This window comes from Pristiophorus japonicus, chromosome 1 (assembly GCF_044704955.1).
Source record: "Pristiophorus japonicus isolate sPriJap1 chromosome 1, sPriJap1.hap1, whole genome shotgun sequence".
NCBI lineage: Eukaryota > Metazoa > Chordata > Chondrichthyes > Pristiophoridae > Pristiophorus > Pristiophorus japonicus.
Genome location: NC_091977.1, coordinates 40,896,792 through 40,918,470, shown reverse-complemented (window position 1 = coordinate 40,918,470; position 21,679 = coordinate 40,896,792). Strand labels below are relative to the sequence as shown.

At 45.4% G+C, this 21,679-nt stretch overlaps 1 protein-coding gene across 3 annotated transcripts in view; it reads right to left on the bottom strand.

Annotated features, from left to right (window-relative positions):
- LOC139262996 (teneurin-3-like) overlaps positions 1–21,679 on the bottom strand; it is a 924,456-nt gene that overhangs the window by 573,681 nt on the left and 329,096 nt on the right. For all 3 annotated transcript variants that reach the window (XM_070878430.1, XM_070878437.1, XM_070878446.1), the window contains exon 4: positions 11,936–12,236. In XM_070878430.1, the coding sequence (XP_070734531.1) occupies positions 11,936–12,164 (229 nt within the window). In that variant the 5' untranslated portion in view covers positions 12,165–12,236. The remainder of the gene's footprint in view (positions 1–11,935; positions 12,237–21,679) is intronic.

Genomic DNA, 21,679 nt, shown 5'->3' with positions numbered 1-21,679 from the left:
CGGTATTTACACATCTCTTGCCCAGCGAGTGTCCTGAAAACTCTTGCACCTGGTAAAAGCAGGTACATAGCCTACCTTTACCAGCGTAAGAGTTTTAAAACATACAAAAACATATAAAAATAAAATTTAAAAAACATTATTTTAATGTTAAAAACCCTGCTCACTAAGGTAAGTTTAGTTTTAACGCCAATTACAAAACTTTTTTAAAAATCGGAAAAATATATATTTTTTCCCATGACATTTATTAACTATAATTTCAATTAATTTTAATTATGTGAGGTGTGTTTTTTTTATTATGCTGTTTAGTGTGTTTTTGTTGAATGGCGGTGCAGGCTCGAAAGGCCGAATGGCCTACTCCTGCAACTATTTTCGGTGTTTCTATGTTTCTCATTAATAGCAATGAGAATTCGTAGATACGGAGTTTTCTCATTGCTATTAATAATACTGTGGAATACTGTACCTGATTGACTGCATCTTCTGCATCCGAACCTTGAGGACGGGAGCGCGCTTCACAGCGCGGGAAGAGAAGGCCTCCCCACCGGGACCACCAGGTACATTCGTAAAAATCCTCCAGTCGGAGGCATTCGTTCAAAAGAAGCCTCCGACTGGAATTTCATGGGCCAATCTAATTTGTAAGAACGTGCAGCCACCAGCCCGCCACCCCGCCACTGTCCCCGCCCCTCCTCCTTGCTGCAGTGAGCAAATCAACAAGTGTAATCGAAGCTGGTTTCAGCCTCTGGGCAGTGTCGCATTTAAAGAGTCTCGTCCCCCGTTTAATCAGCAAACAGCGTCAGCATTGCTTTCAAATCAAACCCACTTTGTGCTTGCTGATTCCGAAACTCACCGCATGGAGTCCCCTGGCCTCCCCAGTTTCGGCTTTCCCCCCCCCCGCGGCCATCGCGGTGGAACTCCTGCCCTCCCCACCTCCGATCATGGCTGTGACCCCCATCACCCTCCCCCACCCGATCGCCTCTAGACCCCTCCCACCACGAACAGCCGGCTGTCAAATTCCCGCCCCTGCTCCCGCCCGCCGGCCAGGTAGTGGATCTGGCTGAGTTTGGACGGTACTCCGGGAACCTTTATGTGAATGAGGACCGGCTATTAAGATCAGCTGAGCCGTCATGCCCTGGAATCTCCACTGCCGGCTTTGGGCCCCCCTCGAAAATCGGGGCCACAGTGTCTGTACTATAGGTGGCTTAAGTGTGAGCAGAGATCACTGCCGCCTCCCCAGGAACTTTCTACCCAGCCCCAGCCCCAGCCCATTTTGCATTCCCATGCCAATGGGTTTTCCTCACTGAAGATAGTTGAAGTTTATTTAAAAGGTTATTTTAAAAACAATCACTGTGCCTTGCTTCAGGATTGTGTGCGCGCATATACAAATGCTGCAAGTTAGCCTAAAGTGACAATCCTGGGCTGGTTCAGATGGTGTATACGGATAACTTGAAAAACACAACTTCAATTGAAAAGCTCCACCCTAAATAATTATTTTGTGACTTGACGAGAACTGAAAACAGTGTTACCACACCGAAGCCAGATTCTTGGGATGTGGTGTCGCTGACAAGGCTGCATTTATTGCCCATCCCTCCTTGCCTTCTCCTTGAACTGCTGCAATTATTCTTTGTAGCAATTTGATACAATAGATTGGCTCGCTTGGCCACAGAGCAGAGCAGTTAAGAGTCAACTACATTGGTGTGGGACTGGAGTCACTGATACAGATGTAAAGAGGGCAGATTTCCTTCCCTAAAAGACGTTAGTTAGCTAGTTACGTTTTTACAACAATCTGACAGTTTCATGCTCACTTTTACTGGTTCCAATTTGTTTTTAGTTCTAGGTTTTTAAAACTGAATGCAAATTCTCAAACTGCCATGATGGGATTTGAACTCGTATTCTCTGGATTACTAGTACAGTAACAGCCATTGTGCCACTATACCCAATAGTATGTTATGATTAACTGAAAGATTTTTGGGAGTTCCAGTGTCAAAGCTAAACACAACTTGCCCAATTTCAACACCGTTCCAACCAGCTCACCCACTCTGGCCACTAGTGACGCATCAGATGGAGGATGTGCAGACTCACCAACTGTATGAGACGGCTCAGTCAGACCCCGCGCACATCCAATGTCCGTCCAAGCAACACACAGTTTCAACACAGGTCCTGGATAGCAATCGGCAACAGAAACCTGTCCAATGACCCTTTCCCTTGGCCAGAGACACTGGGGCAGATCTTGACTTTGTGCGATAGTGGAAAGCGGGTGATAGCGAACTGACTAACGTCTTATATCACTGTAAATGACATCATTGACTTCAATGGAAATAAAAATGGGGAGAAATGTAAGACGGACTGCGACTTGCTGTCGGTTACACTATCGGACAACGTCAGGATCTGCCCACGAGTCAAATTGTAGCACTGTTAATGCTGCCCTGGCTGGGACCAGAGAACTCAGTGGAAACCCAGGGAGCAAAACCTGGAGACTTCCAGATACCACATCCCATATTATATTTACCCACCGAGTCTCCAGTTTCCAATTATTTTCAATGTGTTTCCAACCAATCTCAAAGTGGTAACTCCCTTCCATTTATTTTTCCTCTCATGGAATCACACAGACGCCAATGGCCAGTACAGCAAATGAGGTCGCAGACCTCACTGCACAACCATCTCACAGCAGCAACAAACTAAATCCAGGTTTATTTCAAAAACCCATGCCAAATGCAGTCAACCACTGCTCTATGTCCACTGCCTGAACATACAGCTCAAGAGGCAACCGGGGGCTGAGCGCTCCTCAGTGGATCTGGTGTTTGGCCTGACTTGCTGGTAGATTAAAATCAAAACAAAAGGACTTGAAGTGTTGCCCAAGCCCTCCCACATTCCCATGTTGTAGTTATTTCCCACTTACGTCACCGCTTGGTACCGTGTGGGTGTGATTGGGAAGCAGCCATCAGATTCAGACTCAGCCACAACAGTCATTGAGTATATTCAAGACAGAGATCGATAGGTTTTTGGATATTAAGGGAATCAAGGGATATGGGGATAGTGCCGGAAAGTGGAGATGAGGTAGAAGATCAGCCATGATCTTATTCAATGGCGGAGCAGGCTCGAGGGGCCGAATGGCCTACACCTGCTCCTAATACTTATGTTATGTTCTTATGTTCTTATGTTCAATGTCAGCATTGGCGTCAGCCATGGCTCAGTAGTAGCACTTTCACCTCTGAGCCGGGAAGGTTGTGGGTTCAAGGCCCACTCCAGAGATTTGAGCATATGATCTAGGTTTGCACTTCAGTTGAGGGAGTGCTGACACTCCAGTGCAGTACTGAGGGAGTGCTGCACTATAAGAGGTGCCATCTTTCAGATGAGACGTTAAACCCAGCTCCATCTGCTCCATCGTGTACGGAAAAGATCCCATGGCACCATTTTGAACAAGAGCAGGGGAGTTCTCTCTGGTGCCCTGGCCAATATTTCATCATCATAGGCAGTCCCTCGGAATCGAGGAAGACTTGTTTCCATTCCTGAAGTGAGTTCTTTGGTGGCTGAACAGTCCAATACGAGAGCCACAGACTCTGTCACAGGTGGGACAGATAGTCGTTGAGGGAAGGGGTGGGTGGGACTGGTTTGCCGCACGCTCTTTCCGCTGCCTGCGCTTGATTTCTGCACGCTAGCCTGCAAGCAACATCAGAAACGACAGATTATCTGGACTTTATCACATTGCTGTTTGTGAGAACTTGCTGTGCCCAAATTGGCTGTAGTGTTTCCTACATTACAACAGTGACTACACTTCTAAAAGTACTTCACTGGTTGTAAAGCGCTTTGGGATATCCTGAGGTTGTGATAGACGCTTTGTAAGATGCAAGTTTTTTTTCTTCTTTCTCCTCCCTGTCCCCACCTTGCTGGTGCATTCAAAGCAAGGTAACAGCACTTGGCAGACGTGAGCAGTGAGTGGGAGGGCAGCAATAAGCTCATATTTTTCTGGTCTTTTTACTTATTTAATAAAGAACAGACTTGATTGAATTCATAATGTGTTTTTGACTTGTTTTATATGGTTTAAGTATTTCGAAGTCTTTGGAGAGCAGAATTAGTAAAAGTTAATATTAGTGTGAAACCCTTTAGTTTCAAGGGATTTAAATTTTATGGTTTTAGGAACACCGACACGCTAATTGCATTTTAATTCTCTTGTCTTCAAGCTGAAAGGTGCATTATTAATGGCTGACATTTCATTTCACTGCAATTTCATCTTAATATGTTTCTTCCCCCCTCCATCATTCCCACCCACCCCCCCTCCTCTCATAAAGGAAGGGAACGCTTTGCATGAAAGGCTACACTTTCAGCTCAAAGCAGAGTAAAACCGGGGCTTTGGATAAGAAACTGGCGAAGGGTGGGAAGCCACGGATACTTTGTGACGCTGCTTTAATATGGCTCAAGATCCGCGCTAGGCACAGAAGGTGGCCATTCGGCCCATCGTGCCCGTGCCGGCCGAAAAAGAGCTACCCAGCCGAATCCCACGTTCCAGCTCTAGGCCTGTAGCCTTCGAGGTTATGGCACTTCAAGTGCATATCCGGAAAAAAAAAACAGCCCTGTAACCTCCTCTGGAAATGTGTGATAACCCCCATGGCTGAATAGCTTTCTAACACGAACAAGGTTCACCTATGATGGTTAGTCACTTGGGTCGGAGGCTGGCGGTGTCTGTGGAACAATTCCTAAAATTTAGTCCGTGCACTCAGGAAGTGAGGGGAAGATGGAAAAAACGGAGAAGATTAGGTGGGGAAGCGTGTCTGTTGGGATTTGCTAAGACTGTCTGATCGGAAGGCCTGTTTTGAAGCCTCTTGTTCTTGAAGTGGCTGCTGGGAGGTACACAAGGGCAGTGTGTTTTTTGATATTCCTTTCATCTCTCCCATATGTCGGACGGGGCGCAGAGGGTCTATCTCCCTGACTATATGGCTGAGAAAATTAGGAATATAAACAGATACTAGAATGGTTCCAGAAATGAGGGAAAACAGTTACGTGGATCGACTAGACAAGCTGGGGTTGTTCTCCTTCGAGCAGAGAACACTGAGAGGAGAGGTGTTCAAAATCATGAAGAGTTCAGATAGAGTAGATAAAGAGAAACTGTTTTCAATGGCTGAAGGGTCTAAATGAGAGGGCACAGATTTAAGAACAAGAGACGACATGAGAAAATACTTTTTTACTCAACGATCGGTTAGGATTTGGAATGAACTGCCTGGTAGGCTGGTGGAAACCGATTCAATAATAGCCTTCAAAAGGGAATTGGATAAATATTTGAAAGAGAAAAAATTGCAGTGGTATGGGGAAAGAGCGGGAGCGTGGGATGAACTGGCTTGCTCTTCGAAAGAGCCAGCGCAGACTCGCTGGGCCGAATGGCCTCCTTCTGTGATTCCAGGAGATCGCAAACTTGTGCCAGGACAGGTGTGAGTCTGCCAACTTCCACAACATGCTGCAGCATCGGGGCAGGGCACCACTGTGCCAACCTATGCAACAGATCGTTTACACAACGCTTTTACTGAAAGCAAATCACAATCCCGCTGACTTTCTGCTTGATCTGTGCTTTAATGTGAACGTTCAGTTTCCAGAGCGCCCCTGAGTGCGCAGCGGGTCAGAGTAGTGTTTCATGTGGAACCCTACAGATAAATGAGATGTTATGCCATGCAATATTGAAGAACTTTTTTAGTTGTTGAAAAAACCCAACCCAAGTCTTAGTTCCGAACCATTTCTAAGCGTCAACTTGTCCACGTTCTGGTCAGTTAGAGCATCTTTAAAGGAGCTGGTTTAAAGTTGTCAAAAGTAAAAGTGCAAAGACGCTGATGGAGAGCAGTTACCTGTGGGAAATGGCTCACCAAACAATACCTGCATATTAATTTCAAAGTCTATCGGGCGAATGAGCTGCAAATGTTCCCAGTTTTACACGCAAAATTTACTTGCATATTACTTTTAAAAACACTTAGACCTGTGTGGCACAAAAGATCCCACGGCACTATTTACGAAACAGCAGGGTAATTCTCACCCGTTGTCCTGGACAATATTTATCCTTGTTTGTGGGAGCTTGTTGTGCATAAATTGGCTGCCACATTTCCTATATCACAACGGTGCCCACACTACAAAAGTACTTTGTTGACCGTAAAGCACGTTGAGACACCTTGAGATCGTGTAATGTGCTATATAAGTGGAAGTCTTCGGGGCGAAATTGCCCTTTTTTTGCATCCCGTTAGCACCTCCCGTGGGCACTAACGGAACACAAGGCAGTTTTCACCCAGGGGAGGGAGGCACTAACGCCTCCCAGGAAATTGCCCCGGAGGTTTGGGAGATGCTGTCCTAGCAGCGCCGGCCCCTTACCGTCCCGCAGGGGAAATTGCCCTGCAGGCCAGGCATCCTCTCCCGGGGTGCTGTTTAAAGGGCAGGCCTGCGGCGGCCCGGGCTGCCAACTTTGTTGGTCGGCCGCCTCTTGGGTCTGCCTGACCGTGGTCGCCCTAGAGTGGACGGGGCCGCCATCATGCAGCCCGGCCACCCAGTCTTGGGAGCCGGGCTGCTGGCCCAGTCTTACACATCCCCGGTGGCCCAGTGGTGGCTATCAAAGGGCCTGCAGAATGCGCAGCGGCCCTCCCCTTTAATTGAAGGGGAGGGGCATTGTAGCGCATCAGCGCCATGCAGAGCATCCGCGTAGCGCTGGACTCAGCAGTGTGCTACCTCTCCGGAATTGGCCAGCAAGGAAGCAGAGCACTGGTGACATACATGGCAAGGCCTCATTCTGCGTCGGGGTGGGATTTCCAGGCCGGGCAATAAAAGTCCGGCCCTGGAAAGTTACCGCCCCAATTGCCCAATCACAATTTCGCCCCTTTTCCTTTTAAATAATAGAATGTACAGATGCAATGAAGATAGAGCCATAACTATCTGACCTGGGGTCAAATGGCATCACTGGTTTTACTTCCAGGTTACAAAAGGAAGACTGCCACAGACATCGCATTAAATGTTATTGTCAGTTATTCTGCTGTGGATGACGATGAAAATAAACAAAGATAATTTTGCCCTCTTTCAACTTTCGTTGCTCCTCTTCTGAAGACAGTACCGGTTGCCTGTGTACAGTTCCATGCCTGCTGGCAGCTGCTTCCTCTCCCAAGTATCTATTCTTCGTTTGTGAGCTTAAGACAGTATTAGGACATCACGGCCAATGCAGGTCCTGTCATTCGTTGAAATACACATTTCCAAAGACAGTCACTGGGTAACAGTTCGCAGCAGAAACCGATGGGAGGAAGTAACAGCGGAGGTCCATGCCGAGGAGGAAGGATAGGATAGTGGAAGGCAAGATTGCATAACTAGTTCTGCTGTAGAGGAGTCAGATGTGGACTTTGATGGCCCAGGCTACAGAAGGCGGCTGATGGGTCCACATAATCACATGCTTGGCGCACTGGAAAACCTGCCAGAAAGCATGGTGGACTCCAACTCCAACTTGGCACGGGACCTTGCGCAGAGCTTGGAGCTGATCCTAAGTTGTCTCAGGCACTGGTCTTCGCTGAAGTTAAGGGAAGAGAGTTGCGCTCTGGAGACCACCAGCAGATATGACCTCCTGCTGGCTGCACTGCTCCCCCTTCATCTCCTCCCTCTTCTTGCAGCATGTCCTGCTCTGCATGGCCTCTCTTCATTCTCCAGTCATGTGCAATTCCCAGAGGAAGTCGTAGCAGGACACTCATGTCTGGAATCAACTTGTTTCAGCACAATATTTTAAATTACAGAAAACGTACGCCCAGTAGAGTACTAAGGGCAGGATATTGGTGGCCTGACCGCCCACTGCCGCCTGCTGTCACCGACTGCCACTGAGTTTTGCCTCCGGTTTACTCTCTCTCCCAGTTTTCACTTGGGGCTGCAGCCGGCGGGAAGGGAGTACCGCCAGGAACTGCCCACTGACGTCCTCTGGTGACCAAGTAGCATAAGTGGCCTCCCCCCCGCCAAGCTGCCAGATCGGCACCAGCAGGGGGAAGGACCCCTGCGTGGAGGCTGTTCTAACCCTGACGGTAGGTATGAAGAACGTAAAAAAAAGGTTAGTGAACATAATTTAAAACATTTTTTCACAGCGACTTACCTGGATGGGGTGCCCTGAAGGTGTTCCGTTGTTTTTTTTCTGTAATGCTTTTTATTTCTAGCTCTTCCATCCTCCCTGGGCCCGACTCGATCCTCGGCGGCACTTGGGAGTAAAATTCATTTGCCGCCGAGTTTGAGAGCTCCCGCCCGCTGCCGCCCAGATTGACGGCGTAAGGCATTATTTTGCCGCCAGTCGGTACCGCCACCTCTTTTAGAGGAATCTTACTGGCAAAGTACCGTCCGGTCTCTCAGCGGCCATCGGCGGTACTTTTGGCGACACTTGGGCTGGCCTTGAACTTCCATCAATTTCAGGCCCTAAAACTTAAGCCAAGTATATGAAACCTCCAAAAACACGTACAAATGCACCAGCAGCCAGAAGAAATAATCCAGCAACTAACCTGCATGTACTTCATGATCCCTTTAAATAGAGCTGGTGGTGGGGGGGCAGGGGTCCTTCATGCCATTTAATGTTGTGTTCAGCTGTACGAGGTTAAGACGGGTTGTTGGCAGGAACAGGGAATTGCAAAATAGTGGTGGCTTCAAATCAGCGACGCACACTGATTCACATCATGATCTTGCTGCTCTGCATGCTGCTGGCAGTCTTTAGGCACACATGCGCAAAACCCTTTACCAAGATGGTGTCCTGTGCACTTCCGGTTGGAAGTTGTTGGGCACCATTTTGAAACCTTAGGTGGCTGACTAGTGCCTAAAAAATGGGCACTACACAGTGCAATGTAACCCCCTTGATTTATTTATTCTTATGGGGAGCTATTGACAACTAAGTTGCGATTTACCACTGTTGATACAATTCCCAAATATAAAGGAGGTTACCTCTGGGTTTTATGATGTCATTGCCTGCACAGATATTTAGATCTGACTCCATAATCATCTCCATCACGAAAACCACCTACTTCCACCTCCATACTATCGCCCGCCTCCGCCCCTGCCTCAACGCATCTGCTTCTGAAATTCTCATCCATGTGTTTGTTGTCTCCATACTCGACTATTCCAACGCTCACCTGGCCGGCCTCCCATCTTACACCCTCCATAAACTTAAGCTCATCCAAACCTCTGCCCTCGTAGCTTATCTCCCGTTCACCCTTTACCCCTGTGCTTGCTGACCTACATTGGCTCCTGGTCTACCAATGCCTCCAATTAAAAATGCTCATCCGGATGTTCAGATCCCCCCCAGGGCCTCAGCCATCCCCATTTCTGTAACCTCCGCCAGCCCTACACCTTCCTCTAATTCTGGCCTCTGGTGCATTCTTGACTTCTTTCACCTTACCACTGACAACCGTGCCTTCAGTTGTCTAGGCCCTAAACTCTGGAATTCCTCCCTTAAACATCTCCAGCTCTCTCTCGCTTCCTTTAAAAAGCTCCTTAAAAATGGCCTTTTTGAGCAAGCTTCTGGTCACCGATCCTATTGTCTCCTTCTTTGGCTCGGTGTCAAATTCTTTGTCTGATTGCACTCTTGTGATGGGATATTCTGCTATGTTAAATGCGCTATATAGATGCAAGTTGTTATTGTTATCCAATAAGTAGATGAGCCATGTACACCAAGACGGTCTGAAGTTTGATCCCTGGTCTGTGCTGAATTAGCTGCTATCAGTTTGTGTGGCAATAGGGGTGCGACAATCGACTTCAGTACCTATACGCTGGGAAAGGAAAAGAATGACAACAATTTCTGCTCCTGATCGGTATCTAGCAGCTTCAACTAAAAAAATGCCTGCATGGACATTGGGTGAGGACATGATTGGTTGTGAATAACCCATCATCCCTCTCTGTTAGATCTTGCGCATGCTGTATGGCCACTTGGGAAAAGTACCGAAGGCCATCCAAGTGCACATGAAACAGGAATCAGAAAAAATGCCCTATATCCATAGGAGAGGAAGGGGGAAAATATTGGAAGAATAGAAAGACATTATTAAAAAGACACAAGAAATTAAGATGCAGCACTAGATGTACCTCAGTAACATTAATGCAAGCTATAAATAACACGCCATCTACAGATTAATGCCCCAGCACTCAACTTCCAGGGTACTTAACAAACCAGAAGCTTTTTCAATAATTCAAAAAATGTATTTTCTACAGAATTCTAATACTGAAACAATCAACAGAAAAACTAATTATATTTAAGCACCAAATCCATTTTCCCCATTGTCATTACGATCTTGATTTTTTTTTACAAATGTTCTACCCTTCCCTGGTTCCGATCACTGTTAAACATTGGATCTAGCCATTTTCCATTTTGTCTTGACTTGCTTTAACGGGTTTTTGACCACTTCACACCACAGCGGACCAGATACAACTCACAATTCACCCAAACAGGAGGGCGAATGTGAAAAATTGAACTGTGGACTTGCTTTTTTAATTGGTTAAAAAAACAATTCCAGAAAATAACTAATTTGCACAACCACTGTCCCAGTTCTACTCCTATAGAAGACCAGAAATATAGGTCACAGTATTGGGATTGAAAGTCGAGCAAGTGTGTATGGTGGGGGGACATCACACTATAGGTGAATCACTGTGGTGGATTGTACTGTACTTCACTCTGGGGAGTGCACTTACCCCATACCTCAGCCTGGATCTGCTCTCCGGTCTATTCTGGACTCTTTGGAATCACATGCCTTTTGACAGTTAACAGTCTCCCACTCACCTCCCTCCAGCTTCCAGTCATCCATCACCTTGTTTCCAAACCCCTTTCTCACACTCCCTGCATGTGCATGTGGAACAGTCAGTGCACATTAGAATTATCTCACTTTCTGGGGAGCTGTCGAGACATGGGGTGTTTTATATATAGTTCGTAAATTGTTTTGCTTTTAAATGGCTGGAACGTGTGAGGAGCACCTTAATATTGTGGTTCTTTAAAGGCTGGTATATATAACATTTAGTGATCCATCATCCCCATAAGAAGAAAGTACATCTCATTGGAGTTTAGAAGAATGAGAGGTGATCTTATTGAAACATATAAGATTCTGAGGGGGCTTGACAAGGTAGATGCAGAGAGGATGTTTCCCCTCGTGGGGGAATCTAGAACTAGGGGGCACAGTTTCAGAATAAGGGGTTGCCCATTTAAAATTAAGATGAGGAGGAATTTCTTCACTGGGGGTCGTGAATATTTGGAATTCTCTACCCCAGAGAGCTGTGGGGGCTGGGTCATTGAATATATTTAAGGTGGAGATAGACAGATTTTTGAACTACAGGGAAGTCAAGGGTTATGGGGAGCGGGCAGGAAAGTGGAGTTAAGGCCAAGATCAGATCACCCATGATCTTATTGAATGGCAGAGCAGGTTCGAGGGGCCAAATGGCCTACTCCTGCTTCTATTTCTTATGTTCTTATCAATGGAATACTTTAACATGATCTTTTTTTGCTCTTAGTAAGTGGGTGGCACTCACACCCAGTATTATTGACCATCTCATTGGCCTGAGGACTCGAAGAGTCAATCGCACAGTGTGGCCTTGGAGTCACATATAGGCTGGGCCAGGTAGCAGTGGCAGGTTCCCTTCTCTGAAGATCGTCAGTGAACCAGTTGGATTTTTATGACAATTCTGCAGCTTCCATGCTTCTTTTCTCCAGTGCTCAGTGACAAGTTACCAGTTTGATTCATTACAATTCTCAAAATTGGGATCTAAACTCATGACCGTCTCAAGGTCCCGCGCAGCCAGTGAGCCGACTTCACAACGCAATAAACTCCGCGTGTGCGGAAGTTTGAATGGCCCACGCGGCCCCGCCCAAGAATTAAGAGGAACATTGCTCATGAGCTCTGCCTTGCTCGGCCAGTACCATAACCAGTAGTCGACCATAACATATAGAAATAAACAGTTATGAAATATAAAGTGAAGTGTTTTTTTTTACCTGGTCTTGTGTACTCATCAGCCTCCCTGTGAACCAAGTCTTTAACCCTGTTTCCATACAGGAGTCTTGTGTCGTGATCATAGGCTTTAAGAGTTTCGCTGGAGCTGTAGGATTTCTGAGTGGGCACTCGACACTCGTCGTTGTCGACTGACGAGCTTGTGTAGCGTCGCTCTTTATCGCGCCTGTTTTTCGTGAGGGAGCAGTAAGGCCTACGTTCTTTCACATCCATACTTCAGGCATTATGTGTCCAACCTTCCACTGTCTCACTCTAATCTCCTCTCGAAGCTCGGCTCAGCAGGACCTGGACAAGACAAAAATGAGGAGTGGTCACATAGAGCATGTACCTAATGCCCATGGCCGTCACTCGCTTTCACGTGATTCCTTTTCCATGTTGTGAAGAGCCCACATTTTTTTCCAGCAGACATGTGGAGCAGGAATCATTTCACAAAGTGACTTGTTGAAATGCAAAAAATGTGCATCTACGTTTTTAAACATTTGAATTTCCCCCATGACTGCAGTATCACCTGCAAAGCCCATCCCTCAGGTAGTTAACACATCAACTGACAGTGTCCACTCTCTTCATGTTCACATCGGTAGCAGCTGAGAAAACAATGAAACAAGGGGACCTTGAGGCAGGTAAAAGGATTAACAAATGAGACAGAATGCGTGCATTTATCTGGAGACCGCAATGGAGAGGCAAAGACGGGCCTCAGCTCCCTGTGTTGGCTCGGTTCCAATATGGCAGGTTTAGCACCGTTTCCAGTGACTATCACTAAAGAAGTAGTACTCGGTAAAATAATGGGACTAAAGGTGGACAAGTCCCCTGGACCTGATGGCTTACATCCTAGGGTCTTAAAAGAAGTGGCTGCAGAGATAGTGGATGCATTGGTTGTAATCTACCAAAATTCCTTGGATTCTGGGGAGGATTGGAAAACTGCAAATTTTTTAACGCCCCTATTTAAAAAAGCAGACATCAAAAAGCAGGAAACTATAGACCAGTTATCCTTATATCTGTCATTAGTAAAATGCTGCAGTCCATTATTAAGGAAGCAGAAGCGGGACATTTGGAAAAGCATGATTCAATCAAGCAGCATCAGCATGGTTTTATGAAAGGGAAATAAAGTTTGACAAATTTGTCGGAGTACCTTGAGGATGTAATGAGCAGGGTGGAAAAGGGGGAACCAGTGGATGTGGTGTATTTGGATTTCCAGAAGGCATTCGATAAGGTGCCACATAAAAGGTTACTGCATATGATAAAAGTTCACGGGGTTGGGGGTAATATGGATAAAGGATTGGCTAACTAACAGAAAACAGAGAGTCGGGATAAATGGGTCATTTTCCGGTTGGCAAACAGTAACTAGAGGGCTGCCGCAGGGATCGATGCTGGAGCCTCAACTATTTACAATCTATATTAATGACTTGGATGAAGGGACCAAGTGTAATGTAGCCAAGTTTGCTGATGATACAAAGATGGGTGGGAAAGCAAATTGTGAGGAGGGTACAAAAAATCTGCAAAGGGATATAGACAGGTTAAGTGAGTGGCCAAAAACTTGGCAGATGGAGTATAATGTGGGAAAATGTGAGGTTATCCACTTCGGCAGAAAAAATAGAAAAGCAAATTACAATTTAAATGGAGAAAATTTGCTAAGTGCTGCAGTACAGAGGGACCTGGGGTTAGGGTGAAACACAAAAAGTTAGTATGCAGATACAGCAATAATGAGGAAGGCAAATGGAATGTTGGCCTTTATTGCAAGGGGGGTGGAGTATAAAAGCAGAGAAGTCCTGCTACAACTGTACAGGGTATTGGGTGAGGTCACACCTAGAGTACTGCGTACAGTTTTGGTCTCGTATTTAAGGAAGGATATACTTGTATTAGATGCAGTTCAGAGAAGGTTCACTAGGTTGATTCCAGAGATGAGGGGGTTGACTTATGAAGATAGGTTGAGTAGGTTGGGCCTATACACACTGCAGTTCGGAAAAATGAGAGGTGATCTTATTGAAACATATAAGATAATGAGGGGTCTCGACAAGGTGGATGCAGAGAGTATATTTCCACTCATGGGGAAACTAAAACTAGGGGACATAGTCTCAGAATAAGGAGCCGTCCATTTAAAACTGAGATGAGGAGGAATTTCTTCTCTCAGAAGGTTGTAATTCTGTGGAATTCTCTGTCTCAGAAAGCTGTAGAGGCTGGGTCATTGAATATATTTAAGACGGAGATCGACAGATTTTTGAGCGATAAGGGAATAAAGAGTTATGGGAAGCGGGCAGGGAAGTGGAGCTGAGTCCATGACCAGATCAGCCATGATCTTATTAAATGGCGGAGCAGGCTCGAGGGGCCAAATGTCCTACACTTGCTCCTATTTCTTATGTTCTTATGACAGCGATTGTCAAATTAATTTTGGGTCCACGGTTGTCATTCAAAAAACCAGTACCAATATAAAAGATGTGTTCACCTTTATGCCACCATAACGTATCTATGGTGGCATGAATGTGAACACCCGCTCCCCATAACCCCTTATCCCTTTATCGTTATGGGGAGCGGGCGGGGAAGTGGAGCTGAGTCATTGATCAGATCAGCCATGATCTTATTGAATGGCGGAGCAGGCTCAAGGGGCCATATGGCCTACTCCTGTTCCTATTTCTTGTGTTCTTATGTCTCTGCGATTGTGATTCATGAATTGTGGGGCAGTCTTGGAATTTGATTTACAAAGCCCAGTTCCAATGCAAAGTTGATGTGAATTAATTTAACCGAAATTACCTATTCTCTCCACATTTCAGGTGTCCCACAATTGCAGCTCGAAGTAGCATCCTTTCGGATAATGGAGGGGGGGACGCAGGAGGGGGATTAAACTAGTATGCGAGTCTGTAGATGGGTGTGATGACAGTGCTGGTGACCTGGTGACCTGATGATGTGCATATCTGGATGGTAACCCTACACGTGAAAAGACAAATTGTGTTGGAAACTGCTTGAGCAAGCTTGCTGATATAAGGAACTGATGCCACACATTTAGTGTTCCAGAAAAGACGGCTCCTAATCTGACAGATGATCATATAACCCTTGAAAACCTTGATTGACAGTGCTGTCGTTGTTGGCGATGAAGGCATTCGTTTACCATTGACATCACCGACCTATTGTAAAACGACCCTGTATGGATCACCAGAAATGAGTCCCAGAGGTGGCCACTATCACCAGGATTCACAGCCACTGATCTCTACTTCATTGACCACGTGATGAATAACTACATGCTTTTATGAAATAAATAGAAATTGAAAATTTGAACAATTTTTTATGTAAATTGTTAGCACTGACTTTCATCCACTTGTTTTCTTTGGTCTAATTACATAGTCACTTTCTGTATATCATAACCGTAGTCATATCCATCCAATTAAAATACAGTTGGATTTTCAGAAAACTTTTAGTAAAGTTTCACATTAGCAAATAACAGATAGTCATAGAAAAGCGGGCAGTGCAGATTTGAAAATAATCTGGAAAACAGCTGACAGGAGCCATGAATGGGCACTCATGATAATAATTATTTTGACATTTCAGGTATTGGGCCAATAGATGGCAGATGCAGATCATTATTAATAACTGTAAAGTAATTAGTATGGGAGTGAAGAACCAGACGCGAAAGCAACATGTAGAATTTCCTAAAATGTATTAACATAGGGCTTAAACTGAGTTATAAAAACATTCCATTAGACATACTGCCTTGGAGTTCAATCTCTGGTTGAAAAACATTTGTGCTCAATTTTTCATCCACTGGGCAGCATCAGGATTTCCAGTGGAAACACCAGAGGAAAAATTCTGCTCCCAAGATTTCTTTCATCTGCCTCTTCCCAGTAAAAGCCACCAGATTTGGATGAGAGAGAGATAGCGAGAAAGAGGTGGGAAGAAAGGGAGGAAAGAAGGAAAAGAAGGAAAGATAGCAGAAAGAAGAGGAAAGAAAGAAGAGGAAAGAAAGAAAAGGAAAGAAAGAAAAAAAGAAGAAAAGAAAGAAAGAAAGAAAGAAAGAAAGAAAGAAAGAAAAAAAGAAAGAAAGAAAGAAAGAAAGAAAGAAAGAACTTGGCAGCTGCTGGGAACGGTTAGGCGATGAAAGTTGTAGTTCAAGAACAGTGCCCTACAACAACTGGTAGACTACTGGACAGTGACAATATTCTGCATGGACATGAAGTGAATAGATGAATAGAACTCCACAAAGCCAGTTCTGTTTTAAGTCATTTCGTTGCCAGCATTTCATCTTTCTTGGAGACTTAATTACAGCCAATGCTTGGCGTCTTTGAGAATTAATTATAGCTGTGATGAAGCCTTCAAGTGAGACAAAACATTGATAATAAAATTCACTAAGAAAATGCATAGAGAACAGTTTACTGCACCAGCATGTATGAAAGAGGTCGATTCGCCATTGACTTAAATCTGCATCTAATGACACTTACAAGTGAGCTACCTGCCTTCTCCTGGTATCAGACCGATTGGTTCGATTTACTGAATGAAGTACTCGTACCCCAAAGTGCAAATGGCTCATTTAAATGTCTATTAAAAGCTAAAATGTCTCCTTATTCATTTCTATGTCAGCCTATTCTAACAAGTAATAATGATCAGATGAACAATTAACAGACTTTTATTAATGAAGAACACAGTCAAAACACTGTGGTTTCAGAGCTTATTTCAGTAATATATCCTTGAGGACGCAACTAAGTAAATAGCCTGTGGAGGGAAGTACCGACGAATGGAAGATGGGAGGATATCAGCGCAAACTACTCTCAGAGATGTCTGAAAGCAGATTGTCTCCTGCATTTCTTGTCAAGGAACAGAATTTGATAAAGGGATTGGAATACAAGGGTAGAATAAAGCCGATAGAGGAGCCCAGTTTTTCCTGCTCCCAAACCCAACCCCAGACCCAACTCTAACTCCAGCCCCGGGAACAGCAACATCAGCAACCAATGTTACCCCTAATATTGTTTGGGTGTGCGGCCCTTTAAGAGGCTGCATGGTCCATTCACAGTTTCACGCATGCTCGAAAATTAACATTGAAAAAGCTGGTTCCAGGATGCAGGGAACCGGCATAGAGCTGCGCAGCTTAGAGGGAATGTTGCCAGTAATGTGGTGAATTCGAGCATCCCATCTTGCCCGCCCCTCGGTTTCCCCTCTTCCTCTGCTCACGGATGGTCTTCTGGTTCTCGGAACATCTCCCGTAACAGCCGTTGGTGCAAAACTAGGAACAAAGATACTGAACGACAGGAGACCCAAGCTTTCATCATCATCATCATTATAGGCTGTCCCTCGGAATCGAGGAAGACTTGCTTCCACTTTTAAAATGAGTCCTTAGGTGGCTGAACAGTCCAATACGAGAACCACAGTCTCTGTCACAGGTGGGACTGAGGAAAAGGGTGGGTGGGATAGGTTTGCCGCAAGCTCTTTCCGCTGCCTGCAACATCCCCACCGACACCTGGGAGTCTCTGGCCAAAGATCGCCCTAAGTAGAGGAAGTGCATTCGGGGGGGGGGTGCTGAGCACCTCGAGTCTCATCGCCGAGAGCATGCAGAAATCAAGCGCAAGCTTTAGAAGATAATTTTAATAACATTTACAGACATCACATGATCAGACGTCAAGTGGTCAAACCTCCAGGATTACGTTCAACCAGAATTGGCAAGCCTACCTTGTTGTGAGCAAATTGTTTGCCGTGCTTGTCTACGTAACAGTAACTGCACCAAAGCGTAATTAATTATATGCAACCCGCTTTAAGATGCTTGAGAAATGTGGTAAAGTGCCATATGATGTCTTTCAAGTGTTTAAAATATATTTATAAAAGTTTTGTATTCAGTCATTTTCCAAAGGGTGTGATAAAATCTTCGTTGTACTGTATGGTACAAAACATTACGATTGCTTCCAGGAAACCAATCAAAAAGCAGTTAAATACTGCCTCACGTTCTCTAAGCCCATCACTGATAAAAATTGTTTCCAAGTCCTTGCAGCAGCCATGTTACATTATCACTCCCATCATTAAAGATGGATTTATATAGTGCCTTTCACAACCACCAGATGTCTCAAAGCACTTTACAGCCAATGAAGTATTTTTGGATTGTAGTCACTGTTGTAATGTAAGAAACACGGCAGCCAATTTGCGCACAAGCAAGTTCCCACAAACAGCAATGTGAATATGACCAGATAATCTGTTTTTGTGATGTTGATTGAGAGATAAATATTGGCCAGGACACCGGGGATAACTTTCCTGCTCTTATTCAAAATTGTGCCACGGGATCTTTTACGTCCACTTGAGAGAGCAGACGGGGCCTCAGTTTAACTTGTCCTCCGAAAGACAGCACTCCAACAGTGCAGCACTCCCTCAGCACTGCACCGGAGTGTCAGCCTAGATTTTTCGTGCTCGAGTCCCTGGAGTGGGACTTAAACAGACAACCTTCTGACTCAGAGGTGAGTGTGCTGCCCACTGAGCCACAGCTGACATTAGATAATATACGTATTTGACGATGTGATTCCTGGATCTCCAGTTTTCTACCTTGCTCCTTCCCCAAAGATTTCCTATCTCCGGCACATGCAGGATTTTTGTGTCCCTTGGTGGATGTTTTGGGGCATCTGGGCGCGTGCGGGACTCTACCTCTTCGCACCCCTTTCTGTGTGCGTGTGTGTGTGCCTGGATTCTACAGATGCATCCATCCCTCCCAACCAATTCTCAGTAACTCTTCCGAGAGATCACAAACCCACTGAAGCAGGAGCCTTTGACTGCTCCCGCCCACTGTCATTCTCTGATTGCACTCCCATCCACACAATGAACCATTTTTCCCAATTCCCAGCTTCATCTTAAAGTTGACGGCATTCTCTATTCTTTTCCCGTCTGAGACTCTGATTATCTTGTGCCAGTCCAAACATACTGGAAGTTACCACCTAGTGCTTATGAATCATTGCAAAGATTTTGAACAACAACAGCAACTTGTATTTATATAGTGCCTTTGATGTACAGAATGCCCTTCGGTGCTTTAGAGGGGTCATGGTGGGGAGAACAAAATAAATGTGAATGCATAAGGGAACAAAATCTGAGCCACGGTGGGGGGGAGGGCGACCAAAAAACTTGAAAAAACGTTGGGTTTTGTGAACATTTTTAAAGGAGAAGTGGGGAGATGGAGGACTTTCAGGAGAGCGTTTCAAAATGAGTGGGCTTTTAACAGGCTGGCTCTGTCATGACTGGAGCAATGAAGGGTGGGGATGTGCAGAAATATCCAGAACTGGATGAACGAAGGGCGGAAGTGGGGAGAATGAAAGACTGGATGAAGTTGCAGAGATTGGGTGATGTGAGCCCTAGAAAGGATTTGAAGATAAGGATGAGCATTTAAGTTTTCACATGTTGGAAAACTGGGAGCCAATATAGATCAGGAGGGTGATAGGAGAATGAGACCGAATGTGGGAATGGACACGTGGCTGCATTTTCGATCAGGAGTGAGCTTATGGAGGGTGGAGGATGGGAGGCCAGTAATGAGGGCATTGGAGAAATTGAGTCTAAAGGTGGGTACCAGTTTTAGTGATGGACGAGCTAAAACAAGGATAAAGGCTGGCAGTGACTAATGGAATAGTGAATCTGACATCCAACCCATCTCCCCCTGAAAGTCTCTTGGGCCCTAACTCCTCCCAATTTATACAGAATATCTTGCAGATTATCTGGTCATTGTCACATTGTTGTGAGTGGGAGCTTGCTGTGCACAGACTGGCTGCCGCATTTCCTACATTACAACAGTGACTGCACTTCAAAAGTAATTAATTGGCTGTAAAGCGCTTTGGGACGTCCGGTGGTCGTGAAAGGTGCTATAGAAATGCAAGTCTTTCTTTCTTGCATCCCAGACCACTCTCCTCTGCAACACTGTAACCTCTGTCTCGCTGTCAGAAATGCCACAGTAGATCCACGATATATAAATCAGATCGCTGCACATAAGAAATAGGAGCTGGAGTAGGTCATTTGGCCCTTGGAGCCTGCTGATTAGCCATTAAGTCAGCACTCGATAATCCACTGTCCCCATGTGAAAAGCTCGGAATGATAGCACATAATGATGAAATAGAGCTCATCTGGTCTCAATTGTTTCCCGCTCTTTACACAAACAACACGACACTCGAGCTAACTAGCCATCCGCAAAACCCATTTAAAACCCCAAAACATTGAAACAATGCCAAGAACTCTTGCCTGAAGCAAGCGACAAACAAAGTAAACGCGACATTCGACGGAAAATTTCCACATCAAAAATTGATACTTTGTCAGCAATATCTCTGGAATGAACTCAACCGTAAAATGACACTTGGGGGAAGAATGGTTACCGTGAATTGGCACCCAGATCCGCCATCAGTCATAATAATAAAACCCACCCGCCCGTTGGAAATCCTCAGCGCCTGCATCTCACCGCTCGGAAGAGTCTGACTGACGATCTTTTCAACTCAAGAGCTGTGAATATATGTTAGCGAGTTGCCATTTGCTCATCAACAAACTGACCTGCCAGACGGTTGCTGGAGTAGGGACACTCAATCCTGAACCACTTAAGCCGTCCACTTGCAGCCATTAAGTTCATCCTTCAGGGACAGACAAAGCCCAGAGTGAGAGAACTCAGCGTGGGGTGCCATGAAATCCTTTCAAATGAACAATGCCTCGTGCATCAGGTTACCGTCACAGGTATTGTGCGGCAGAGAGCAGGTTCTTAACTATAGTAATTGTTGCCTTCACAAAACAGTGAAAGAGGAACAGGTAATTGAAAGGTACTGAATAGAATTGCAGCCTGCAATTGTGAAGCTGTTGTATCAACCACTTTTCTATCTGAGAAGCCAAATCAGTGCTGCCTGGACGCTTGCCACAAAAATAATTTCACATTAAATTATAATTCACATTGCATTAACTGATAGTTGTGTTATGGAAACTGGAATTCTTTACAAAGGAACCAGTATTTCCAACTTGCGCTTTGTTTTTCCTTCTTATTATAGTTTACAGCAGCCCTCCTGGGCTTATTTAGTCTTCATCAAGGTTTCATGACTTTTTTTAAATGAAAAATCCCGGCCTCAGTTGCATTCTTTCTATTTGCTGAACGAAGCATCTGTCAAAGAGTTTGTTTGTTTTCTTAATTCAGAAGCATGTAACACTGTTAAAGGGCCAGTCCTGCTCACCTCCGGGATCAAAGGTCAGGTACACATTGCGGACGTGCTCAGCTTTAAGACTCGAAACCATATATTATTTTTGAATCAAATGCGGACATGATTTATACCTTCTGCATTTGTCTCTCCGATTTCATTTCCTCATCACCTTGAGGTAGTGATTCATTCCTCGCACAGTTACACAAGTGATGGCAGCCCTCCAGCATCTCACCATCTGGTCATCATTAAGATGTAGTCCTAAAAGGTGTTGCTCAGCTATTTCCTTGTTGAAGCCATCATAGCTGACCTTGATCCTGTCTCTCACCCCACATCCATACGTGCAAAGCTCCAGCACTCCGCTCGTGGGGCGAATGTTAAAAGGGAGGTGCGCTTCCATTTCTTTATATCTGACTCACCGGGCGGGCCGCTGTCTGCTGATTCCGCGGGTTCCGTGCTGCGCTGGTGCAACCCGGCACCATTTTATTGCCGGGCTGCGACCACCCGCATCCCTGTTGGCCGAGGGAGGCCCATCAAAAGGCCTGCAGAGTTCGCAGCGTCCCTCCCCTTTAACGGAAGGGGAGGGAGGGCCCATGGAATGCGCAGCGCTCCGACCTTCGCCGG